The following is a 27,950-nucleotide window of genomic DNA, read 5'->3' as shown; positions in this document are numbered from 1 at the left end:
CCTCAGTCCAGGCCTTTAGTAGCAGTTTCGCAGCGTTGACAAACGAAAAAGTGAATAATTCGCCTCAGGGTACTTTGAAAACAGGACGTTGAAAAATAACTCTCTGAGAAGCCCCGCGCCTTTGACTGGAAAACGTAAGAGACGTTCGGATTTAAAACTTGAATATTTATTGGTAAATTGATTTTTTTTTTAAAAAAAATGTGTTCTGTGATACCAAAGCATGAGTCTGTTCTGCGGGCATCACATTAACGCCGTCCAGTTTTGGCCCCGGCCGTGATACCCATCATGAACCTGAGGTGCAAATCCTTTTTATGATTTGCATGGTTTATGCTTGGGATCCACCATATTGCAGATGATTCCAGATTGGGCCAATTGGGGCACCAATCACAGAACTTGAAAAAGTTTGGGTGCTGCTGTGGTGGGGCAAAATCAGCATTTGATTTTTGCATTATTGTCGCCTTGGTCGAATCACAGCCCACATCTGTCCGCAACTCCACGCAACTCCTCTGGAATTCAAATTTTTTTATACCGGTTCTGTGGGCGTGGCTTGGTGGGCGTGGTGTAGTGTGGCTTGGTGGGCATGGCTTGGTTTGGTGGGTGTGGCAGGGGAAGGATACTGCAAAATCTCCATTCCCACTCCACTCCTGGGGAAGGATACTGCAAAATCCCCATTCCTTCCCCACTCCTGGGGGAAGGATATTGCAAAATCTCCATTCCCACCCCATTCTGGGGCCAGCCAGAGGTAGTATTTGCCAGTTCTCCAAATTATTCAAAATTTCCGCTACCGGTTTTCCAGAACCTGTCAGAACCTCCTGGATTTCACCCCTGCTTGTAGGTCATCTGGTCCAACCCCTCCCCCCCCCATGTCCAAGCAGGAGACTCTACACCCTTTCCGACAAATGGCAGTCTAATCTCTTCCTGAAAGCCTCCAGTGATGAAGCTCCCACAACTTCTGAAGGCAACTTCTATTCCATTGGTTGAGAGGGAAGAGCGGGTGGAGAGGAAGATCTACCACCAAGCCAACAGAGAAAACAATTTGAGAAGAAAAGAGATCTTGGAGAGTATCCCCCTTGAAATGTATTTGAATATTAATAGCTCGGATTACTAATTATGTTGTTGGTTTGAGCTCCCAGTTTGGCAATTTGGTTGCAAATGTTTGGTCTCCCATTCGAGGAGACATTTTCAGTGGGCTTTCCAAAGCTCACTGAAGATGTCTCCTTGAATGGGGACCAAACATTTGTAATCAAATCGCCAAGATGGGAGCTCAAACCAACAACATAAGTATCCCCAGTTCACAGAAATGGAGAGGGAAGCACATTCAGACTTGCAAGATTCCCTTGCTGTAGCTGTCACAATAAACATAGTCCTAATTTACATGTCATTCTAGGGCTAACTTTTAGGGCTAGCAGATGTACAGCTTTAATATTTCCTTTAAAAAGTGCTGTTTATAATACAATTATGATAAGAAGCTTAGGAGCATTGTTAAAAAGATTAGAATAAAGAATGGCATATAGAAAATTCTACAGTGTGGACCAAGAAATGGCAAGGAGATTAGAAGTGTGGATTAACTATCTAGGATTCCTAATTGTTAAATATATTTATCTTTGTGTACTGTAGAAATAGAGTCTGCAGAAAGTTTACAGTTTTTAAAAACGTGATTTTGCTCCGGGGAGCTTCATGTAGATATTAGGATATAAGGGGGACCAAATTGAATCTGAATAGACTCATTTATGGGAAGTTGGCTTCTGGATTGGAAAGTAGTCTCTAGCTCATCAGTTTCTGAATCCTATTGTCTGAGAAACTGTCACAACACAATGATCTCTAGCACTGTTTTTTAAAATAAATATTAATGAAGTCTTTCCTGTCTAATGCAGTGTAAGACTGTACTGCTTTGAAAGTGATTTAAAAGAGAATACTCTTTTATATCCCTAATAATTCTTTTATAACCCTGTTTGTGCATCAAGATCTAGGGAAAAGTTCTGATTTCATAGCATCTTTGGTTAAATGTTAGTTTATTTGTACCATGCTAATATCAAAAATATCCAAATCCATTATATTTCTGGTTGGTTCCATGGTGAATGCTAGATAAATGGAAGATGGTTGACATTTCTGAATTAACTATTGCCCCAATAATCAAGATTTCTTTTCTATGACAGTAAGAATGAAAAGTCTTACATTATTCACTCTGAAGAGCAGTTATAGTTAAAAGCAAACAAATGTATGAATGAATTTGATCATCTAACAAATTAATTCAGGTGGTTTCAGGTATACCAGTATTTATATCTGTATTAGGAGACAATTTGTTCAAGCAAAATTGTATTAGTTTCTGTAATGATTACATGCTTAAAATTAAATCGCAACTGATGAAACGTGGACACTTAATGATTCCAGGTTTATGCAGAATGAAGATGGCTGGTCCATTGAGACACATTGAAATAATAATTCAGCAGCTCAACAAATTCCATCCTGAAAATGAGAATGTTGGGCATTTCTTGGATGAATCAGCTAAAGTATTACAGGTGTGAGATGTCTTTTGAAGCTTTCAGAAAATGCACATTTGAAATACTATATTTCTAAATATCAGGAGCCATGTATATATGTATACACACACACACACACACGTGTGTGTGTGTGTGTACTGTAGGCAAAAGAAATTTGGTTTGTGAATTACATACAAACAGTTTGAAGGGCAGCATTTGTTTCTTTTTGTTTTTTTATTTCCATGTGGTAGGGCAGTGCATCAAGACTTCTTATCTCCACTAGCTACTTCTTATCTTTCATTTGTTCCTTATTATCTAATTTTAAACTAATTTTCTAACCATTTAAATCTGTCTAAAGTAGTCTTAGGGTTTTTTATTTTATTTTTTAATTATTTTTTTAATGGTGAGGAAGAAAAAGAGGACTCGAATGAATTCTGGACATCCAAACTCCCAAAATCTCTAAAACAATTAAAATTTGATAAACTGGTATCTGGACCTAACTCTGTGCCAGTAGGTAGAAAAGTTTCATTTATTGCAAATCACCAATCCCAGGTCACAAGAGGTGATCACATGACCTGGGACATCACAACTATCATAAATACGAGTCCAATGATCCGATTTTTCTTGGACAAGCTATCACACAATTCTTTTACTTTAAATGTTGCTTGGATTAATTTATAGTGGATAATTATGCTTTGTACGTTTTGTACTACTCAAAACATATACTACTTATACATTTTGATTATACTTTTTGGACAATAATAGCTAATATTACTGCTATCATTTTACATTGAATGACGACATTTAGATACATACATTAAGTTTTTGTTTTTACATTTAAATTAATTCTGTTTCTGTAGCCTTTCAAAGTAACAGATGAAATCCCTGTACCTGTAATGGATATCTTGTGTGGCTGTTTAGAATATAAAACTGTATTGGATGTGGTAGTCGATGCATTTTATATTCGAGATGGAAAACATTGCCTATTTTCTGAGCGTAACATGTATATTGGTAAGTATTCATTTATATATAGAGAATATAATAATGTTAGAAAATCAGTCTGATTTTTAGTCTCCTGTACATACTACTAATAACAGCAGCTATATATATGGGTGTCAAGTACAACTTGCAATAATGAAAAAATAAGATGTGAAACATGTCATCACAACATAAACCTTCAGTGTTTTGCTCATTGGATATATGAATATTAAGTCATGTTATATTATTTATTAAATTGTGATGAATTTTATCATTTGCCTAATCTGCCTTCCATTTCCACTCTTAGATACCTATATTTGGAGAATTCGAACAAATGCTAGTAAATTTCAGAGTAGAAATCTTTAATAGGCTTACTTATTTACTTTGTCTTCAATATTAATGTATGTGTCTTTTCTAGTTATTTGTTATTTGGCTACTTTTCGACTAGAGGAACTTGGATTTCAGCAGTTCAGCAAAATCATTAAATCAATGGATGCTGCTAAAATATGCAAGGTAATTAAAATATTTGCATTTCATCAGAATTAAATAAAAATTCAATATTCTTGGATTTTAAGTTGTATAGAATTTTTATAAATATTTTAAATAGTGAATGACTGTTCAAAGCTACTGCTTTTAATACTTATCTTATATTTGCAGTGGAAAAATCTTCAAGTTGATAGATATAGACACATCCCTCATCTACTACAAAGCTATAAATATATTCAGAATTTTTGAAAGGCAAGTTATAAAATTAATGTATTTAAAACAACACATGGTTGGCATCCAGTGCTAAATGATGATGCATGGTTTATAGACTGCATAAAATGCTAAGACAAAGCCAAATTCCTTAGCACCATATTTAAAGCCACTGTAACTACATTGGAAGAAAATCTAGATATTAACAATTGAAGATTATGCTACTTCTTATGAAGGCATTATTTATCTACTCAGTAAAAAAAAAAGAAGAAGAAGCAACTACTTTATTTTCATCATTTAGAATCTTCCACTTATGTATTTTTGTACATCCCTTAAAATGAGAATACATTGCAACATACCAAGAAATGTATGTTTTGAAAGAAACTGGGCTTCAGTTCATGTGGTTCTTGATTTTATGTGAAATCAAATAATGCATACTAAAATGCAAGCCAAAGCAGGTAGTCCTTGGGTTATGACCTTAATTGGGACTGGAATTTATGCTACTAAGTGAAGCAAAACATCACATTACTCTGCTGCTTAGCAAAACTAATCCTGGCAGTCTTAGTTGCCAGGACTCTGCGTTAGGAAAAAATCTCACACTTTCCCTATTCTGAACAACCTGCCTCTGATTTCCTCTCCTGCTTGTTTCCCCTCTGCCCACTTCTGTTCTTTTGGCTGCTCTGCACTCTGCCATATACTCTGTAGGCTCCTGCTGCCACCACTAACTTTCCATGTCTTCTTCCTTCTGATCTGAGAGCTAGGCGCTGGGCAAAGCTTCTACACTGTGATGCTCATAGCAAGTGCAACTGAGTGGCAGAACATTATCTGCCAAAGAGCCAGAAACTTCCATCTCCCCCTTCGTCATCTCTGTCCTTTTGGCTGTCCTGCACTAAGAAATGTGTTTACCTGTCATTTTTTACCTGTGTAACTGCTAATCATTGACTTCAAAAGTGAAAAACAAGTTTTTCTTTCTTTTTTTCCTCATCTGCCTGGATCTTTAGTCTCCTCTGGTTTCTTATTTCTTTATCACATGGTCTGTCTCAATTCTTTTGCTATTTTGTTTGTTTAAAAAAGAGTCTATCATCTTTCCTGAAAGACTAAGCTCTGTTCCCACAAAGATACAGTTTTATTTTTTTAAGTATTTCAAAAGTTTAAACATTTTACATTTTTCTGGTCCCTTAGTTGGTTTCAAAATTTCTTAAATTCTGATTTTTTTTTTTGCAGTTTACTTTGTATCTTTAAATCTTTAAATCATTATTTTTCTCTTCTTTCTGGAATGAAGACTCATTCACTAGTTAGTTTTTCAAACTTGTTGCTTTAAAACTTTAAAATAGTTACTGTATATCCCAAAAGTGTTTAGAAAATGAGGCTTGACAAACCCAATATCCGTGTAGGGTATTCTGATGACAGCTTGATGACTTTCCTCATCTTCCAATGCTCAAACCAACGAATCAACTCTGTCCTATTGTATTCTTGTAAGGAGCTACTATCTGGAGCTCAAATGGGTAATTGTCTTTTCCTTATCTAGAGAGGTTCTGTTGTCTTGAAGTTGTCACTGGTCTGTCAGTTTGGCTGCAGTGTTGTTTCCCCTTTTTCAGAGACATCTTAGTTTGTTGTTCCCTCACTTGGAAGCCCTAAATCCTCTCATTTAGAAGCCCTCTAGACTTCGGGATTGAGAAATACTTTTCAGAATGAACTCTAATCTTCTAGAAGAAACTGACAGTTTCAGGCCAGAACACATCCTCTCTGGCACTGAACAACCAGATAAGCAGATTAACAACCAATAAACAATCAAACAAAAAATACAGGTAATCCTCAATTTACAACAATTCATTTAGTGACTGTTCAAAGTTACAACAGCAAGCAAACAATGAGCCTCAGAGAACGCCAAAAACTCCACATTATTTAAACTACTGACAAGTACTCATGGCAGGCTTCCATATCACAATAGCAACCCATCATTTTCTCACAGCAACTTCCCACCATTGCTATTGCTATCTATTAGAAAACTGCAATACTGGAGGCATTACATTTCATTCAATCCTTGTATTATATTATTATTGTGATGATAAGAACATCCATAGTGTTTCTGCAGTTCTTTGTACCAGACTGTAGTGTACACTATTTTGTGGGTTCTGAAACTTTAGGGCATATTTGCAGAATATAAATATAGAGAAAAGTGGAATTTCCAAAATATTTCCTCAGTTCTAATGGAAAATACCTACTATGGACATGTCTAGTGCTCTAGGCAATATTTCAATAGAAATTATGAATACGTTACTGCTGAAAATAGAAAATGTGATCTGATTTCAAAGCATATATATTTTTTGATTAAGCTTCTTTCATTAATGCATACAGTCTTTTCAGTTCCTTAGGTTCTTTTTCAATATGGTAAATTTGCAAACATGGATAAAAGATGAATGGAGTCAGATTTATGATTCGGTTTATGTAAATGAAAATTGGATTGAACCACTGGAAAAGTAAGTAATAGAAACATTGTAGACATGCTTTCTCAGAAGTAATTTCTAATACACTGTCAGGAAATATTTCTCAAAAATGTGCATGATTTCCTGTTTGAATGGAACTGCATCTTAAGTAATACTGTTCATTTGAATCTCTACTTAACAGAGATTGGCACTCTTAATTATTTGTATTAGACTTCCAGTTCAGGACCAATCTAAATGTTTAGATTCTGTAAAATAATTAAAATTGCTTATACTAGTATTAATTAAGCAGATGGAACCCAGAGCCAAAAATAAAATTGTATTTTTGTTTGTTTGTTTTGTTTCCTGTAAGATGGCAGCCAAAAATACAGGAATTGATCAGTCAGCTGGATAATATTGCAGATAAACATGTTACTACAACTTTAAAGGCGACTGAACCAAATGAGTTTCACTTGACGGTCCCTAATCCACGAGCTATACTGATTCCGGAGCAAATTCCACGACAAGAGAAAACAAAACCTGTGAGTTCTGTATTCTATTCCAAAAAAAGCTTGATTGATTTTTGAAAGTATTTGAATCCCAAAGAATTAATTTAAAAAACCCTTAAACTTCAGCTTTAGAATGCAAATATTTTGTAAAATAAGCTCCTTCAACTTGGATTTCTTCTAGGCCAGTAGTTCCCAACCTTTTGGGCACCAGGGATCAGTTCCATAGAGAGAGGTTTTTCTGTGGACCAGAGGGGACGTGGATTCACATGCTGCCTAAATCCCACAGATGGGGCTTCACTTGTTTGTGTGGCCCAGTTTCTGGCATGCTGCGGCCCACTGCTGGTACATAGACCGGGGTTTGGAGACCCCTCTTCTAGGCCCAGAAACCTGTCTCTAACAGTGTAGAAGAATAATATGAGGCTGGCTTTTTCTCAAAACTGAATAAAGAAGCCTTTAAACCTTACTCAGAATCAGAGAGAGGAAGCTTCTCTTAAAATTGATGATCTCTGGAGGGCTCGGGACAGAGGTTGCTCCTCTATCCTGGTCCTATTAGATCTCTCAGCGGCTTTTGATACCATCGACCATGGTATTTTACTGCACCGGCTGGAGGGGTTAGGAATAGGGGGCACCGTGCTTCGGTGGTTCTCCTCTTCTTCTCTGACCGTTCGCAGTTTGTGTTGGCAGGGGGGCAGAGGTCGAGCTCGAGGCACCTTATTTGTGGAGTGCTGCAAGGGTCAGTCCTCTTACCCCTTCTGTTCAACATTTATGTAAAACCGCTAGGCGAAATCATCCGTGGTTTCGGGGTGAGTGTTCATCAGTATGCTGATGACACACAGCTATACATCTCCACCCCAGACCACCCCAATGATGCCCTTGCTGTGATGTCCCGTTGCCTGGAGGCCGTGCGGATCTGGATGGGGAGAAACAAGCTCAGACTCAACCCCTCCAAGACCGAGTGGCTGTGGCTTCCGGCGTCCCGGTATAGTCAGCTGGTACCATCACTGACAATAGGGGATGAGATCTTGCTCCCCACAGAGAGGGCCCGCAACTTGGGTGTCCTCCTGGATTCACGGCTATCTTTAGAAGATCATTTGACGGCCGTGGCCAGGGGTGCCTTTTATCAGGTTCGCCTGATCTGCCAGTTGCGTCCCTTTCTGGATCGGGATGCCTTGCGCACGGTCACTCATGCCCTAGTTACCTCCCGTATGGACTACTGTAATGCTCTCTACATGGGGCTCCCCTTGAAAAGCACCCGGAGGCTCCAACTGGTCCAGAACGTAGCCGCGCGGGTGATTATGGGCGCAGCTCGTTACGCCCATGTAACACCTCTCCTACGCGAGCTGCACTGGCTCCCGGTGGTCTTCTGGGTGCGATTCAAGGTGTTATTTATCACCTTTAAAGCGCTCCATGGCTTAGGACCTGGGTACCAAGAGACCGTCTTTTGCCACCAATAGCCTCCCACCGACCAGTTCGTTCTCACAGGGAGGGACTAGTCAGGGTACCGTCAGTCAAATTATGCCGACTGGCGACTCCCAGGGGGAGGGCCTTCTCTGTGAGGGCTCCAACCTTTTGGAATGAACTGCCCCTGGAGATACGGAATATCCCTGATCTCCGTGCTTTCCGCCGTGCCCTCTAGACCCTGATGTTCCAACAGGCGGGGCTAAACATATGAACATGTGAATGATTTTTTAAATGTGATCTAATTCTGGGTTTTATTTAATTGACCAAACTAAGTAATAATTTTAATTAGCAATTTTATGATGTTTGTGTGTCTATGTTTTTCTTGACTGTACACCGCCTTGAGTCCTACGGGAGAAAGGTGGTATAGAAATATAATAAATAAATAAATAAATAAATAAAATTAATTCACAGCTTTATCAGAGCCTTTCCTAGTTTTGCCATATGTCAGAACAGATGATAAAGTCAGGAGAGGAAGCAAAAAGTTTCTAATATCTCAGCAAATCCAAAAGGACTCAAATTTAAGAGAAAGAAATTTCACCCAGGTTTAAAGGAACCACCATTTCAATTCAGTCCCAGTAAAGTGCGAACTTTTAGGGGCTACTACTAAATATACATCTGGTTTTGTTCTAGGGTTGCTGGAAGTATAGAATGGAAACAACAGCGTTTGGGAATATATTAATTTTTTTAAAACAACCCTGTAATCCCTTGTATTGGGGAAGAGTCGGGCGACTGAATGGAGCTGAGCGTTTACTGGCTAGATGCCTTTCATGTTGCTCCATGTTGCTCACAGCTGATACTTTTTCTTTGTGTCCAGAGAAAGAAATATCTGCCACTACCTAGGATCAAATTCACAGTGGTGCAAAACCAATTGCTCTTTCCACCCCTTCCTCCCCAAATACATGTGGACTGCGAATTAGCTGTTCAGTCACAATGTAGTGTTGATCCAATTGCTGTTGCCATTTAATAAGACTTTAGACTTACTCATCAACAGTATTAGTGAAGGAAAGTGGTACATATCTACAGTGACTTTTGCTCCTGCAGAATACAAGTAGTCTCTTTAGGAACCACAATTAGGACAGGGTACTGTATCATTAAGCAAAGTGGTTGCTAAGTGGGACATTGTATGACCACAAATGTGCTTTCCTTTTCTCTATTCCCCCCTGCCCCGCACGCACACTTTGGAATGCTCACCCTGGCAATAGAATAATTAGCAAAAAGGTGATTATTGCTAACATTTACATCCATTGGAGGGAAAGAGATGACAAGAGTAAGCAGGCACACAGTGGAGAACACACACTAAAAGCAATGTGCTGGGAGCTGCAAGCACACTATGCAAACAGCCTGGTGTATTCTCCATTGTGTGCTTGCTTACTCTCTTATAATCCATTCTTCTCCAAATTCACTGCATTGGAAGTAGGGAGGAGAAAGACTGCTTGACCTATTCTTTCTCCCTCCAGAGTGGAGAGATACGGTAATAAATGTGAGCATTGTGCATAAAGCTATTTTTTTCAGCACCATCATATCTTTGAATGCTTACCGCATAAAGCAGTTGCTAGTGATGACTATCTATAGATTATGTCTGTGTATTTATGCTCAGATTCCCAAGAATATTTACAAACCTCCTAGAATGAAGCAGCAACTAGAAAGAATCAAACTGAAGAATCGCCAGCAGGCAGAGGCAAGTTTAGTATTTTAATAATTTATTTATTTCACTATATTTTCTGGAATTTATCTACCCATATTTGTTGTCTTTTGAGATACCAATGTGGTTTCCAGGGAATTGCTGAGAAGTCATAATCTATCATAATTAACTACTTGTATTTGAATAATTGCTTTTCAAGATTCTGCCCCAGATTCCTATTTATGTGATATGATTATGTGATATGTGATTAAACGCTTTTGCTATATATTTTTACCGTTCATAAAAAGGCTAAGACACCAAATTAGGCAAGAAAATGGCAAGAGAACACCAGTCCATTCTAGATGAGTTCATCATTGTAGGGGGGAGGGCTTGTCTCATTGTCATCTTGGGGATTAGCTTGTTCTCTATGTAGAGAATATGATCTGCAAGTTGGAGTCATCTGCATGCAACAATGTTATATAGTTTGCAGGAGAAACTTTTGGAGCACATCTTCTTTAGTAATATGGTCAAAATAGCGCATCCTTAGGCTTTGGCAAAACCATATTATTGGCTTGTTAATACTGGCTGACACCTTCCAAGTTTCACTGGCATTAATGGCTCCTGGGATCACTATAAAGTTGAGCAAACTGTTTTAAGTTTCAGTGATATAGACAACAGGGACCACATTTTATTCATCTGGAAAACAGCTATTGCTTTTACAGTGCTGACAGAGAGAGGAAGGGAGGGATGGAGAGAGGGAGAGGGAGAGAGAGATAAATAGAGTATTTGCTTTTGTACATTAAAGAATAAACATTAAATTTCTGGGCAAAGAATTAATGGCATTAATCAATCAATTTTTATTACAGTCACATACCAGCATTTAATTAATGGCATTAAAATTACACTTTATGTAATTTATTAAATTTATATTTTCTTTTAGGAACTACTGCTAGAAGCAAATATTAATCAATTCAACTGTGCAGCTCCAAAGATTGATTACAAATTCTATGTAAGTAAAACAGAAATCAAGAAATGAATGTAATTATGAGTAAATGGAAGAAAAGAATGTACTAAGATTTATTTATTGTAATGTTATTGTTTAAATAATTTTGAATAATGTTTTGTTGATATTTGATATTGATAATGATTTGTAGCATAGGCTATGAGCTCATTCCAAGTTCACTTTTAATGCTGACACAATTTGAAGTTTTTAGCAATTGTATAACAGCACATAAGCTGTGAGTTGTTGCTATTATTTATATTTGTAGATGGCCAGAGTCTTGGTAGTTCGCTGATAAAGAAAAGAACTAATCAGTACTAGTAATAACAAGTGCCAATAAATTATGGAAGCTTGTAAATTTTTAATTTTCCCCGTGAAATAAGAGTCGAATTCTGACTTTAAATCTATAATAGCTGTGTACTACTTATAGACGTTTTCACAGTTAAATTTTGGAATAAAAATACTTTTTAATAATGACTGAATATTCCCTGACACCAGCCTTTTCTTTTGCTACAGAATTTTTCAAAATCATATGCCTAATGTGGTAGATTATGATTGCCTAAAAAGGCATCTTGTTATCTTCCATTAATTTATTTTTTAATGTACAAACACTTGTTTGTACAGGTGGGTTTTTTTTTCCTTAAGAAACTTCTATGCAGGCCTTATATTCATTTTATATGCACTGTAATTAGCAATAAGCATTTTATTTTACTTTTTTCTTTTAGTACCTTTGAGCTGTAACTACAGTTTTGAAAAATGTGGCTGCCAATAAGGGAGGGTTGTATTTGCATGGACAATTATTCTTCCCATTTTACGTCTTTATTATCAATAAAATTATCTTGGCCAAGGTCAAGGATTTATCATTTTAATATAACTTTTCATACTGGGTCTCCTTTAATTTACCCTCCTATTTTCTACTATTTATCCAATTTATTATTGGCAAATATTTACATAATTTGCATAATCAAATGCATATCTCAAAGGTGCTTTTTACTTTCTTTTTCCATTGTTTTTTTCCCCCAAAGTCCAGTTGCCTTTTGAAAAGCACTGTTGGGACAACAGATGACTGAGAATCTCCATGGACAATCAGATGAATAATTTGATTTTGAAGTATGCTTTTTTCAATAGAATAAGTTATATAATAAAGCTACAATAATTTTTACTTATAGATGAAGGAAACCCCAAGCCTTGTTGAAAAATTTGAAGCCCAGAAGATCAAGTTCAAGGTGAGGAGCAGCTCTGGGTAGCTTAATGTTTTAAATTGGTGAGATTCAAAAAAGTCAGTTGAAATCAATTTAAAAACAGACAGGCAACTTTTTGGTGGCCAAGGACTTCCTTGTTTCCTTTTTTTTTTAAAAAAACCGTTTTTTATTAAGTTATAAAGTATTATAAAATACAAAAGTAAATAAAACAGTAGTGAAGGGGGAGGGGAAAAGGGAAAGAGAAGTGAGGACAGGTAGGGAAAAGAAAAAGAAGCATACTGCAACTTGCTCTGTTGCAGTAGGAATAGAATAGAATAGAATAGAATAGAATAGAATAGAATAGAATAGAATAGAATAGAATAGAATAGAATAGAATAGAATAGAAACAAAGTTGGAAGGGACTTTGGAGGTTTTCTAGTCGAACCCCCTGCTTAGGCAGGAAACCCTACACCACTTCAGACAAATGGTTATCCAACATCTTCTTAAAAACTTCCAGTGTTGGAGCATTTACAGCTTCTGGAGGCAAGTTGTTCCACTGATTAATTGTTCTGTCAGGAAATTTCTCCTTAGTTCTAAGTTGCTTCTCTCCTTGATTAGTTGCCCACTGAATCATACAATGTTTTACATGTTCATTTCTAAGTTCGGTTTCAATAACATTTTATAAATCTTAGCAATAATTTGTTCATCGTTGCCACATAATGAAAATTCCAATTCATTTTTAACAAAATCAAATCCATAGCACTTTTTATCCAGTTTGAAACTTTCTTTCAGTTGCTGATAGGTAAACGAATGACAAGCATAACCTTCTGATTCAAGTTCTTCCTCGGCTTTCACCAGAATTAAAAAATTAAATTTTACCATGTGTCAACCAATCTGGCTTTGCCACCATTTCTTTTCTAAAAAGAAATTTTTCCTGCGGCGACACCCAGAGGGGCAGCTTCGTAAAGAGCCTTGTTTTATATTTATTCCAAAGTATGGCACGTCTAACAAAATGAAAATATGAAAATATTCATATTCAAATTTCACAAGAAAATAAATAAATAAAAAAGCTCCCAAATCTGCCCCTCCATATATTTGCTGCCATCAGAAACATTGGACTTCCTTAATGTTTCTGATGGCAGCAAATATATGGAGGGGCAGATTTGGCAGCTTTTTAATTTTTTTTTCTTGTAATATGCCTCATTCCTGCATTTTTCTCTTAATTATCAGTTTTCACTAAAGAAAAATTTTCAACTGTGTTGAAAAAATTGGATTGAAAATGATAAAATATTTCTGAGCATCAAAAACCTGGTTGAGCAATTCAAGAAAAATGGGCTGTTCTTGAAAAATAGGCAGATAGGATCAGATCTAATTAGTACTTGGATGGAAGATCCAGGAATCCTAGGCTGTAGGCTGTCTTGGAAAGTTAAAAAAAAATAATTCTGGAAGATAGTAGTAGACAAATCCCATTAATATCACTACCAAGAAAACAGTGTCATGTGCCTTAAAACAGGATTTTGTTTTGTTCTTGAAATATTTTTTCAAGCCATTCTGACACTTTCTTGTCATGTGATCCCCTTTTGTGACCTTTTGACAAGCAAAGTCAGTGGAGAAACCAGATTCACAGTTGTTCTGTGGCAAAATCATACAGTGCCAGTGAGAATCTTTGAAAAATTGCTGGAATTTTTATATGTGATTGTCATAATTCTTTAATCATGCTTAAAAAACATACTTGCCTGTTTAACCTCAAAATTTCCTATTGTGTTTTTTGTTCACACCTTATCAGAAATTGGAATAAGGATTGTGAAGTTAATTAAGAAGCCCATTATTACAGTCAATGCTTTCTTGGCTATCCCATATTTCTTTAGTTTTCTTTATCAATCCTTTTCTTCTAGGATTATGTAGGAGGAGAATATGCTAATTATTTCAGCTCATTTTGTCCATCCAAGAAGAGTTAGTATTTGAAAGGGCAAGATGCTTTAAAACAATCTCCTTTGTTCTTTTTTAGGGTTGGCATTCTGTAATGGTGACACTGTGAAAGGCTTATAAATTTGTTGTCTTTTGATGGGTAGTTTTAAGGATGGGTAGAAGTCTTTAAGAAACAAACATTTCTTATCCCTGTCTTAAATCTTCATGACTCAGAAAAATGCCTCAAAATAGGTATTTTGGAGGCCTTGAGGGTCTCTGGGTGAACTTTGGGATGTTTTAAAAATAAAGATGGAAATCCTTTGTCTCCCAGAGGTTTCCCACTTTATTTTCACCCTTAAATCCAAGGAGAAATTGTTTCTTTGTTTCTTTATTTATTTATTTACAAGATTTATAAGGCTGACAATGTATATACTGCTATACAGCACAAAAATAAATAAACAAATGAAAACATCCCACTCCAAATCAAAACAAAACATATATAATATATAAGTAGAAAATGGGGACCAAGGAACCTAAGAAAACAGCCAAAAGGGGACTTTCAGTCAGTTGGCCCCTAGTGCCTGGGGGAAAAGCTAAAAAATCAGGAAGAAAGGGAAGGAGGCTCTCTCTTTGTGTGCGTGTGTATACACATACATACATACAATGTAGCAATGGAAGATACCTTATTAATCCACAACTCAGTTATTATGTTTAGGGTTTGTCAGTGTTGCACAAATATTAATGTTCTTTATTTTTACAGTTATGTTTTGGCCCTATAAATAAATGTAGTAATAAATGCTAGCTCTGGGAGCATTGAGTTCTTTGAATAGTGATGATACCTATCTCTCCAAAAATTTTATTCCAAAAGGTATAACATTATTAGATGATCATCACAAATAAAAGAATAACCCTTTTGACAACTATTTACCATCAAAATTTAAAAGCAGGAACTAGGTGTGCTGTAAATGGCTGAAGTTTACTGAACTATAACCTAAGTAAATATACTTTCTTTCCTGACCATAAACTCCATATAATTTGTATCATTCTATGTGGAAATGAAATCTAAAGGAGAAATGTATACCTCACTGTTCATCAACCAATGAATAAATGGAAGAGGAATTCATGAGCCAAATCATGGCCTATTCTTATTTTTATTAATGTTAGTTGATTTTAAACCTCTAATAATAGGATCTTAGAAATAAATACCTTATTAGAAATAAGATCCACTTATTTTCATATGACTTATTTTAGTTAAATAAGATTTGATTGTAGGCGAAATGTGAAATGAAACATTTTGAGGAATTAATAGATCTTAATATAGTTTGACTGTTAATCATACTTGGGAGGATATGTCACTGATGAAAATAGGAGCAGATCTTTTACATTAAATACTATACAACTTATCATCAACTACCTATTAACTAACTAAAGAAACCTAAATAACCATTTTAAAATGTAATTGGGGAATATGGTACTGTTATATCAGTTGTAGACTGGTAAAGGTTTCTCTTTTGCAATTTTCCTTCTAAAAATATTTATGCATTAATTTATCCAACAGACTGACAGTACTCCTGTTAAGCTAAACACAGCAGCAATCTTAAGAGAAGGTGTTCTGTACCAAAGAAAAGTGGAACAGGAGCTTAAGAGGTACTTAACCTGTGCCAGATTTTGATAGCGTTTTTATGTTTTCTAAAGAATGATTATATTGCATTAAAGGAAATCAAGATACTTATCTATTGTTTATAATAAAATTATTCTTTCTTTCAAAATGTAAATGATTCCAAGGATTATTAATAAAGGTCAGGCTATGCCATCAGATATATGAATAGTTGTGGGAATTCTGAATAAGTACATAAGAAAAATCCAAGGCATAACTATTTTAGTAGTTTCAGTTCTTTTAGATGAGGAGAGTTAGTTTGGTGTAGTGGGCTAGAAGCTGGAAGACTCTGAGTTCTAGTCCTGTCTTAGGCACAAAGCCAGTAGGTGACCTTGGGCCAGTAACACTCATTCAGGCCTAGGAAGGAGGCAGGGACTTCTCTAGGCAATCTCCAGGAGTCGATGGTACATAAAGATAGAAACATAGAATTAGAAAACTGACAGCAGAAAAAGACCTAGTTGTCCATCGAGTCTGTCCTTTGAGTTTTTGGTTTTTAAATTTATTTATTTATTATTTTATTATTTTATTTCATTTTTAATTTTTTTGTTGAGTGATGGACATATGTTTATTCCAGGCATGTTTAAACTTTGTTACTGATGATTGACCAACTACCTCCTCTGAAAGTTGATTCAAAGCTTAGGGTATAAGAACCAGATGTGTGTTTCTCAACAGTTGTAATTAAAAGAGGTGCACTTGTGAGAGACTGGAGATAATGAACATTTGTACAAGCTTCGGGTCAACTGTGTAAAATCAATTTACCATGCTAGAAATCACAACAGAGTGACTGAGAATCTCCATAGACATTCTTCAAATAGAGGCATATCATTTTCAAGAAGATAGTTACCACTCCTTCATTTAAAGAGGCACCAATGACCTCCCAAATCCAATCAGTCATTCCTAAAGAAGCCAGATTGGGCAAGGATCCAGCCCACCATACACAAGACCCAGCTTGTTTGCTTGCTTGTTTATCTCTGTCTTCTATCTGTCTGTCTGTCTATCTATCACCTATCTATCTGCCTGTCTGTCTCATCTATCTCATCTGTCTGTCTGTCTGTCTGTCTGTGTACCTACCTACCTATCCATCCATCCCATCCATCCATCCATCCATCCATCCATCCATCCATCCATCCATCCAATCTATTATCTATCACCAATCTATATAGCCCAACCTAACACAGGGCTATACAACATAGTTTTCAACATAGTAAAAGAGAGTCTAGAAATAGAAATTACAATAAGCAAGAAAATAGTAAGAGACTGACATGATGAATTCAAATCATTGGGAACTGATGGATTGCATCCCAAAATTCTAAAGGAACTTGCAGATGTTATCTCAGAACGATTGTCCCATATCTTTCAAAGATCCTAGAGCATTGGGGAAAGACTACATGTTGGGTGCAGTTTGTCAGCTTGTTACAAATCCATCTGGTGGTGATGCTGTTTATCTCACATTGATTTTGTCTTATCAAGAAGAAGATTGTGGTCTACTTTGTCAAACTCCTTACTGAACTCCAAGTATACTATGTCCGCAGCATTTTTCTGGTCCATTAATTAATCACTTTGTCAAAGAAGGAAAAAAGATTTGTTTGACGTGATCTACCCATGTTGGCTTCTGATTATAACTTTGCTTGCTTCTAGGTGTTAGGTGAAAAAAGCTTATTTCTCAACCTAAAAGAGGTGCAGACAACTTACCTAGGGGTTACCCTTAGGGCGTTTGGTTGATATTTGTCTAGGAAAAAGGCTGGAAATGCCAGGGAAATAAGAGGCAGAAGGGAGATGAGCCGAAGACCAAAGGCCTCCACTTATAACTATTCTAGCCTTCACATAAGACAGCAGTGTTTGAGTTGTACTGTTTCCCTTCAAATAACCTGTTTTAATTTTTATTATAGAGTCGAACATCTTCTCCAAGGAGCACAAGATCCATCAAAATTTCTGGAATGGCAACAACAAATGCGTGGGAAAGATTTGGACCAACAGCTGACAGAAGCAGAATGTAGAAAACTACAAGGAAAGCTAAGCTATGAGGAAGCTATTTTGGCACGCCAATATTGCATTCAGGAAAAGAAAAAAAATGCTGAACAGAAGAGAGAAGAGGTACTGAGTGTTCTTCAGATTTTATATGGGTTTGAGTTCCACATGTGGGTTATAGATTATATATACATTATTAAATTATAGATAAATGGATTTGGCAGAAAAAGGAGTTTAAATACATTCTTGAGGTGTGCAGGAAAAACATGCTTTTCATAAAAAAACCCTTTCCTCTTTTTTCAATCCCAAAAGGATCTGTGTGCAAAGGCTATAATGCATAAAGCACATAATGTTTCTTATTCAAACTTAATAAGAATAAGAAACTACACAATCTCCCTCTTTCTATTCATAGTGCCTCTGTTTTGTTAAGATGCAATTTTGATTTATTGACACTTGTGAAATTTACTGCTGCATCTAGATATTTCTTCATGGCTTGCAAATGTTTTGTTTTTTGATATCTTATGTATTGATATCTTATTTCAGATCTCCAAATATACATGTTGATCAGCTTTTAATCACTTTCTTTATGAGGGTTTATTTCAGTCCTTTATGCTTCCTACCTTTGCTGCTCTTTTCAGTGTCACTGCGTTTTTGTATTTACCAGATGAGCTCATATTTCTGGACTGTCAGACTTTCCGTAGCTTGCCAATTTTGTTATCAGTAAGCTAACTACATATATCCTCATTCTTTTCTTTCTACTACACACTTTTCTTTGTTCTCTTGCCAAAGAAGTCCGGCTGCTGAGAGATAGCCGGCAGGAACTTTGCCAAAATGTAACAATTTAATTATTTAGATTAGTTAGATGTTTTATTTTCTTTATAACAAATAAATGAGTTTATTCTTAGAAAAAATATCTTCGGGGTTTATTTTCTTACAAAGGTATACACAAGGAAAATGCCACGATCCACGTCTCTAAATCAAGGTGCGATTACCCAAAAGCAGAATGGGATTAATCAGCGCCCTGACATTCAGAACAAATTATTTAATAGATTTGCAGAGAAGCTGGGATAAAGTTGTGTTTCTAACTACCTTTCTAATCATTTTTAACCTTTGAATAAAAATGTGGAAGACTATTGTGAAATCATTTAAAATAATCTTTTTTTCCCCCAATTGAACCTAATAGATTTACATCTATTTGCTTACTTGGAATTATTTTTGGATTTTAGACAGCAGAAATGCATCTCCTGTGTGCAGAAAGATGCCTTCAAGAAAGGAAGGAAAAGGAAAAAAAGGTTCAGCAAGTGGCAGAGGGACATAAAAATGTGAAGCAAGCACAAATGAAACTCCAAAAATGCAAACAGCAAATAGGTATTTAGTGTGTCAGATCTATAGACTTTTAGCAAAATTATTTAGTAACTGGACCATTTATGAACTTGAGAGAAACTATTAAGATGTCATTTCATAACTATTCTTGTTGGAGCAGTAGCAACGAGATTTGGTGGGAGATTTATCATTATCCCCTCTGTCATGGTCAGACCATGCCATAGTAGTCTTGAAATTTTCCAGTGCTGCCCCCTTCCGCAGGGAGGCTGGACATATTTGACTAATCTATCCTCAGCAACCAATGAACCCTCTCAGGTTACAGAGTGAGCTGGAGGATATCCGGGGGATGTCTGCTGTGGAGGCTCTGGCCACAACCTGGAATCAAAAGGCAGCTAGAGTGGTGACAGGATCATGCTCATGTGCCCTCTCTTGGCCCATTTCTCCTGATTCCTCCCCATAGTTCACAGAGTTATTGAGGGTGTTGAATAGGGCCAAGAGCACCATTGGAGGAAGACAAAGAAGAAATCCAATTGATCATAAATGTACTCCTCTCCTCATACCCGACAATTAGCTGCTATTCTGTGACTTCCAGCTATCTTATTTGAGAAGACAAATTAAAATGAGAAAACTCATTAGTTTCAGAGATTGCATTTAAAAGCTTTGTACTTAAAAGAAGTTGCACTTAAAAGCTTTACCATCACCAATGTATAAGCCTCTGAAAATTTTTAAAAACAACTCTTGAATACTTCAGAACTTAGAGATTTCTAGATAGATTTCATTCTCTACTTACCAAGACCTCCAATTACCATTTACACCAGAATTCACTCTATTTGCAAAACATTTCTGTATTTGCTTATCTTTGGCAATAGTATATTAGTAAAGTTTATATCTTTTTCTGCTGTTCTAGTTCAAGAGGTATCTAAAAAAAGCCAGGACATACTACTTCAGGCTTTAAAAGATGAAGAAGAGAAATTTAAAAAAAGATATGAACTGATTCAGCAAATAAGAGCTATAGAATACCTGCCATTCTTGAAAAATAGATTTATTGACTTAACCAAGGTAAACTCATAATAAAATATGGATAAGCCAATAGTGAATTAGAAAAAGAAGATCTTGTGTTTATTATAACTTATGAATCCTATCTTACAATTTCTAAAAAAAATTCTCTATTAATTTTTCCAGAGTTTTAGAAGCTATTGTTACAATGTTGGATAGCATTGCTAGACCCATTCGTTTTTTGTGAGCATCTTGTGGTTGAGTATATTTTTTTTATGACAGGAATATGAAATCTGCAGTATCTTGGATACTTTCTGGCAATCCACCTTTCTTAAATTTTTATTCCTGATAATTTGTTCCTTTCAAATTGTTAGGAAAGAAGACTAAAATAATGGCCTATTTAGTTCAGTACCACAAATCTTAACTTGTTTTACTAATAATGTTTGTTTGTGTTCATTCATAATATTAAACCATGAGGTTGGGCAACCCAAGGTTCATTGGCCATGTGCCAGCTTTTACATTCCTTTTGTCCTCACAGCTGATTCTAAATATCAGGAGCCAAGAAAGTAACATGTTTTGCCATATACTTTTTCCCATTGAAAATCAAAGATAATCCACAGATTGCTGCTGCTTACCTTGGTTATTTTTGTTTGTACTTCAGTTCTCAAAAAAATTATATGTGAACGTGGTGTTCTTGTTTTATTTGGTAACAGTAAAGTGATTATACTGTGTCTTTCCATCTACTGTATGCATTATTTTCTGTTTTCAGATCTTCACTAAATTTTCTGTATAGCTACATTGGCTACATGTCAGGGAATTGTGCAGCAGGTGTCCAAATGAAGTCAGAGACACTGACATGAACTTTATATAAATAAATACATTTTACATCTATATGTACAACAGACAAGATAGGCTGACAGGAGCATTATGAGGTAAATTGTCAGGATATACAGAAGAAAAAGGCAGGAAAAATGGGAAACTCCCTCCACATCCACAGCAGCCAATCTCAGCGCAAATTGCCTCACTCAGGAGTCAGCACTCTCCAACCAATCAATCACAATTGTGTGTTCTGGCTCACTGCACAACCTAATTGCTCCAACTACTCAATTTAATTTTTTTTGTCTACACGAGAACTCTAATATAAATTAAGATACAACAGAAATATAATACTTCTACTTTTCTTTTCCACAGACTGCTAACCATGGTGTACTTGGTGAGATGTCAATTGTGGAACTTCAAGAACGTTTAGCTTTGCTGAAAGAATCTCAGCAAAAAGCAGAAGAAGAGAAGAGGGATCTGATAATCCATGAAAAACATGCGAAGGAACAACTTCTTTTGGATAAATTGGATCAAATCTGTATGTTCAGAGAACAATTTGGCAGAGCAGCTGCATTAAAGTTAGTTTGAAATACTGTAATATTTATCCAGACTCCACTGTTTAAACAATGCCACTATTTATGATGAAAACCATGGCATAAAAGTGTGCACACTAAATTTATTTCTTTAATAATCTCATAGACAAGGTCCAATGTTGCTTATTGTGGCTTTAAGAATGGGTTTTCACCATTATTCTGTGCTTCAGAATAACTAACATCTGAAATACTGTATGTTCACAATTTTTGAGAGGGTGTTTCTTTAATGTTCTAGCCTTTCATTATACTGTTTGTTATATTTCTAAGGACAATGCAGGAATTCACACTTGTGAAATAGGAAAGATTTTCTTGAAGTACAGTGGATATAAAAAGTCCAACAACTGTTAAAATGTCAGGGTTTTGAAATGTAAAAAAATCAGACCAAGAGAAATCATTTCAGAATTTCTTCCACTTTTAATATAACAAATAAAGCGTACAATTCAATTGAAAAGACTAAAATCCTTTAAGTGGAAAAATAACAATAAAACACACAATAATGTGATTGCATAAGTGCATACCGTCTTAGAAATAAGGATGTGACTGTTCAGAATTAACCAATGTTAAATAGTAGTCAACTTGCCATCAATTAAAGGGCCTCTGAACAAACCCACTGTTCCGCTGTTCTAGTAGGATTTACCAGAATATTTACTCAGTTACCTCTTACAGCAAAAGCCATGGTCTGCAAAGAGTTTACAAAGCATCAAAGTGATCTCATTGTTGGAAAGTATCAGTCAGTAGAAAGGTACAAAAAATTTCTAAGGCATTGAATATAGCATGGAACACAGTGAAGACAGACATCAACAAGTGGAGAAAATATGGCATAATAGTGACATTACCAAAAATTGGAAGTCCCTCTACAATTAATGAAAAAAAAGAAGAAAACTTGGTGCATGAAGCTGCCAAGAAGTCTACATTAAAGGAGCTGCAGAAATTTCTGGTGAGTACTGTATGTGTACTAAATATGACAACAGTCTCCCGTATTCTTCATATGTCTGGGCAGTGGCGTAGGGTGGCAAGATGGAAGCCTTTTCTTAGAAAGAAAAACATCCAAACCCAGCTACGTGTTGCAAAAACCTACATCAAGTCTGACAAAAACAAGTGACAGTTAAAGCATTGTGGTGGCAGCTTTAAGCTTTGGGGCTGCTTTTCTTCAACTGGAACTGGGGCTTTAATCAATTATAAACAGTTGCAAATATCAGTCAATTTCAGCACAAAACCTTCAACCTCAGCTAAAATGCTGAAGGGGCATTTCACCTTTCAACATGACAGCGACCCAATAGATACCTCCAAATCAACAAGGGTGGCTTCCCCAGAAGAAGACTAAGGTTTTGGAATGGCCCAGCTATCCAATTGGAATGTATCCAATTAAAAATCTGTGGGGTGACTTGAAGAGGACTGTGCACAGGAGCTGCCCTCGCAATCTGGCAGGTTTGGAGCATTTTTGCAAGAAAGAAAAAAACAAGAAAACATGTGCCATGCTGATAAGCTCCTACTCCAAAAGATTGAATACTGTCATAAAATCAAAAGGTGCTCCAAACAAAATGCACACTTATGCAACTATATTATTGTACATTTTTATTGTTATCCCCCCCTAAAAGATTTTAGTTTGTTTTTCTATCGAATTGTACAGCTTGTATGTTAAAAGCTGGAAAAAAGTGATTTATCTTGATCTGATATTTTTACATCCTCCAAAGCTGGCATTTTAACAGAGATGTTTAGACTTTTTATATCCTGTATATCTTGCCCCCATCTTTGCTGCCATCTTTTCTGTATATCTTTGCTGCCATCTTCTCTGGGTATTGCCCTAAGGATAGGGCTTCAGAAGGATTGATGCATGATCTGAGATGGGCATTATTTTTTTCTATTCCTCATTTACTCTTGCTCCACTTTCCAAAATATAATTGAGTATATTTCTACCTTGGGAAACAGGATGGGGATCTAGACAAAGCAATACAAACATGCACAGAGCTCATCACATAATTGGCCCCGAGAAGCCCCTCCACTCCATAAGTCCTAATGTGATAATGATCAGAATGGGCTACAGACAACTTATAGGCAGCTGTATACTGTATGTGAGTAATTCCATACAACCAAAGGGCAAAGTTCATTTCATGGAAAAATGTGTGCTTATGGTAAGACTTCATCATATCTCAGAGCGCTATAGTTTTCCTTTGCACTGAACTGTTCTGGCCTGTTCATGTTTTAGTTGCCCTTCATTTTATATAGTCCTCGACTTAACTACCACTGTCACTAAGTGATATAGTTAAATGAACCATCATATGACCATACCCCATTTTACGACCTTTATTGTTGCGATTGTTAAGTGAATCACATCATTAAACGAGTTCTGCTTTCCCTGTTGATTTTATGCCAGAAGCTGGCTGAAAATGGTGATCAGGTGACCCTGGAACACTGCATCAGTCAAAAATAATTTACCAAGCACCTGAACTGCAATCTTGCGACCACAGGGACCCTGCAATAGTCACAAATGCAAGGACTGGTAGTGGGTCGCTTCTTTCAGCACCGTTGTAACTTTGGTTGCTAAGCAAATGGTCATAAATCAATGGCTATCTGTATTTCAGATGAATCTGAATTTCAACGGATACTCTGAATTAGCTCTCAGCTTTAGGAATTGGCTTAAGTTTATTGCCATTAATCAGATCGCTGTACAGTTAGAAGTTATATAACCTGAAAAATAATCTCAGCTAATGTGTGTTCCCTATCTATTTATTGCTGAGTTTTTTTATGGTGGGAAAAATTGAGAGAGAACTATTTTGCTGTTGCAACTGATTCAAAAGAAGTATATGAGAGTTCCATTAAGTCTTAAGACATTCCTGGTGTGCTTTTTGAGGAAATTGGAACACTCTGCCAGGGACTACAGATCTACAACTTTAATTCCTTTTAATTTATTTATGAAGAAATAAGGGCACAATTTAGCTGGATGCATGTCTCATAACACCTTTTGTTTAAAATGGAACCATGCCTAAATGTGTATTTTCTTCTTGTAGGTCTTTCTCATTAAGTCGTAATTAAGTCATTGTTTCTGGATCACAACTAATTGCAAAGTGTTATTTATTACATCATTTTTTTAGACAGGAAGAAAAGAAAACTAGGACATCGCCTCGTGAAGCCATTTTAAAAGAGGAACAAGTTTTAGATCTACAGAAAAAAATTATGGAAAAGTCTACTGAACGTAAAATACAATCTGAAAATTTAAAAACTAAATTTCTGAAGCCTAATGGAAAATCAAAGCAATTATGGAAATTAGACAAAGTAAGGAAAGGAAAATAACGCTTTATTTTGCATTTTATAAAATAATCAGACTGTCCTCTCTTAATTTAATGGGTCTTTGAAGCATGTGTAGAAATTGGAATAATTGTATATTCTTGCTTTACACTTTAAAAAATTAAGCATACACCTATAGATTTAATATATTCTATATCTTGGTCGTAGAACATAAATTTCCATTCCTAACTCATATACAAGACTCATACTCAATATGCATGAAAATATGACATCAAGTTTCAAAAAAGTTAAAATTTGTATAAAACAGCTGATTCAAATGTTAATCAAGTAAATATATGTTGAAATGTAAAGTATAATTTCAACACATACTTCAGTACTTGATTAATACCTGAAACTTTTTGAAACTTACATTTTCAAAGAGAAAAATAGAAAGGACAAAAATGTTCTTAAAAAGAACATTTTTGTCCTTTTTTTCTCTTTTAATTGCTTTTCAAATTTACTATAATGCCATCATTTCCCAATTTTATTCCATCAATGCTCATCAAAGGCTAAAGTACAGATTGGTGGGGTGGCCATCACATACACATTAATCCCAACTGCTTGGAAGGTATCACTCTTCTCTTTGCTGTCCTTCAGAAGGCACGAGGCAAGTGATGCAGATGTTCAAGCCAAGGTGAAATCATTAGTGAAGTGGGATTTGCATGGTACCTAGCAGAATTTGCTTTAAGATGACCTCTTCATCTGGAGGAGAAAATTGTTTTTTTAATTTAAATTGGCAACTGTAGCCTGCTACTGGATAATACCGCAACCACAAGAAGCATCCTCTCCTCACTGGTGGTTTTGGGTCTCTCACCTGCTGATCAAGGAGAGAAGTGCTCTGCTAAACACTTAATGAGGACACTGGCAATTACAAACAGCATTGTTTTCTGACAAGCAGTGCTTTAATTTTTAAATGCCTACATAGTAATTGCTTAATAATCGGTTCTAGAATTTTGTCTATGTTTGTTTTCAAATAACAGCTTTTTTCCTGTTATTTGAAGACAAAACAACAGCATCTTCTCCAATCCTATGTTACCGTGGTGGCGCAGTGGTTAGAATGCAGTCCTGTAGGCTAACTCACATCTCACTCCAGTTCGATTCTGAGCGGCTCAAGGTTGACTCAGCCTTCCATCTTTCTGAGGTCGGTAAAATGAGGATCCAGATTGTTGGGGGCAAAAGGCTGAGTCTATAAACCGCTTAGAGAGGGCTGAGAAGCACTATATAAATCTAAGTGCTATTGCCATATCCATTCGCATGAGGAACTTCAGAGAAAGGGGTCTAAAATTACATTTCCAAGCTCATCTTCACAAGGAACTTCATGGCATCACTTACTGTAACTAATTTCATTCTTTTGATATAGAATTTCAAAGGGGCCAATTTAGCGCATGTACAACTGAAGCAAGGAATGACTTATATCCTGATCCCTCTGTAATCTTTTTCCATGGAAGTTTATTTTAATTGGCTTTCCTGAAAGTGATAAAGCAAGGGGAACAATACAGGGGTTGAAAGATTCAAGATCTTCCTGTCACTCAAGTTCCTAGGAAATATTTGAAATACCAAATACCAGCTGCCCTGATGTAGAAAAAAAAGAGGCCACATCAATTTATTGCAATAAAACTATCAGAAGAAAATTTTAGATAGCTTGATGAAGGGCCACATAAAAGGATTATTTTTTCTTGTGTCTTCCAAATCTTTTCCAAGTTTCAGAGACTTTGTAGTCAAACCATTATCAGTTGACCTAGGTGCAGGATCTTAGGGATGTATTAACAAACCTTAGGGATGTTGAAGGAAATCCTACTGGTGTATTGTGGGGCACCTCAATCAGCATTGTGGATCACTTGCAACATCTGGATGGTCTTCAAGAGTAGTCTCATGTAGAGCATGTTACAATGATTGTTTTATTTAACATGTTTGAATTAATATTAGCATACTCTATATTTTGCTTTCACAGAAATCTCAAGGAGAGGATCGCTGGAGGAAATTGGAAGAAAGTCGACAACAGCAATTTAAAATGCTTCAGCATGGTCTTATGTCTAGAAATAATGCTCAAAAAATGATAGTAAATGAAGCTATGAAAACTGGAGCCACTGTTTGTATATTAAGAAATTGTTACTAGATATACTACTGCTTATTAGACATTTACTACTAACATGACTCAATTTCTGATTTCTTGAACTACTTTATACTTTAGATATGGCTATTAACTAGCAGTTCTTTTTCATATATGTTGGAATTATATGTTTTTTAAACATTTTTAGCAGTTTTCAAAAGTATGTGGTAAGTTAGTGATATTTTTCAAATAAATAAAAGGGAGACAATGCATTTTAATATTTTAAAATAACTTTTTTCATTTATGCAAAGATATTTCAGATGAATTTCTTCAATGATTTTTACTTTATGAGGGCTGTTAGTATTGCATAATTGTATATAATTCAATATAATATGCAGCTTTTGAACATCAGAATTTTCTACTATAGTCCCATCCCTCTGGAATATTCTCCTGAAATGTTAGGATGACCCTGATCTTGGTCTAAGGCCATGAAGATTTAGTTGTGTTACTTGGGCCTGGGGACCTGAGTGTGTTAAGGACCCTGTTTCCTGGCTGTATATATAGGAACACTTAATCAGTGCCATTTATATTTATTTTGAACTGTTTTATTTTATTCATAGTTTTAATTGTTTTTATTGTTTTATCTCATGTCAGAAATGCCGGAACTAGAAAGGGGAGGAACATTATTTAATATTTAAAAAAATAAATATTAATTTAATTAATTAAATTAAATTAAAATTAAAAATTAAATTAAATTAAAAAAAGCTTTAATAAAATATAGATTAAAAATCTGGTGGTTAGAATGCAGTATTGCAGCCCAACTCTGCCCACAGACTGTAGTTTCATCCTGAGGTTAATTTAGGCTTACATCCTTTGGTAAAATGAGCGTAGAGATTGTTGGGTGCAATATGCTGACTTTGTGAACCACCCAGAGACTGCTGTGAAGAACCGTGTGGTGGTATATGCTATTGCTATAATTCTAGCTCAATAATGGGCCATGTT

The 27,950-nt window shown here is 35.9% G+C and overlaps 1 protein-coding gene across 4 annotated transcripts; it reads left to right on the top strand.

The window, feature by feature from the left end:
• The first annotated feature begins 25 nt into the window (after positions 1-25).
• Positions 26-27,216, top strand: CFAP99 (cilia and flagella associated protein 99). Of its 4 annotated transcripts, XM_087895486.1 has the most exons (17): positions 26-134; positions 2,392-2,519; positions 3,341-3,491; positions 3,877-3,971; positions 4,116-5,962; positions 6,522-6,634; positions 6,951-7,119; positions 10,145-10,225; positions 11,109-11,177; positions 12,338-12,394; positions 15,816-15,904; positions 17,804-18,008; positions 19,109-19,250; positions 20,113-20,264; positions 21,393-21,598; positions 24,706-24,886; positions 26,850-27,216. In XM_087895486.1, exons 6-17 carry the CDS (start codon positions 6,543-6,545, stop codon positions 27,012-27,014), a joined length of 1,608 nt encoding a protein of 535 aa, XP_087751612.1. In that variant the 5' UTR covers positions 26-134; positions 2,392-2,519; positions 3,341-3,491; positions 3,877-3,971; positions 4,116-5,962; positions 6,522-6,542; the 3' UTR covers positions 27,015-27,216. The 4 variants fall into 4 exon arrangements, 3 of the variants coding, with proteins under 3 accessions (XP_087751612.1, XP_034273822.2, XP_034273828.2); XR_015734570.1 differs by lacking the exon at positions 4,116-5,962 and having other exon boundaries at positions 24,710-24,886; XM_034417931.3 differs by lacking the exon at positions 4,116-5,962.
• Positions 27,217-27,950: the final 734 nt, after the last annotated feature.

This window comes from Pantherophis guttatus, chromosome 5 (genome assembly GCF_059756535.1).
Source record: "Pantherophis guttatus breed Tessera chromosome 5, ASM5975653v1, whole genome shotgun sequence".
NCBI classification, from domain to species: domain Eukaryota; kingdom Metazoa; phylum Chordata; class Lepidosauria; order Squamata; family Colubridae; genus Pantherophis; species Pantherophis guttatus.
This window is presented reverse-complemented; position numbering and strand designations above follow the sequence as displayed.

Excerpts from the sequence above, each read along its gene's own strand:
- CFAP99 (XM_034417931.3), top strand. The coding sequence starts at position 2,403 with ATGAAGATGGCTGGTCCATTGAGACACATTGAAATAATAATTCAGCAG. Across the intron at positions 7,120-10,144 it reads GACAAGAGAAAACAAAACCT|ATTCCCAAGAATATTTACAA; the intron begins GTGAGTTCTGTA and ends ATTTATGCTCAG. Across the intron at positions 15,905-17,803 it reads GTGGAACAGGAGCTTAAGAG|AGTCGAACATCTTCTCCAAG; the intron begins GTACTTAACCTG and ends TTTTTATTATAG.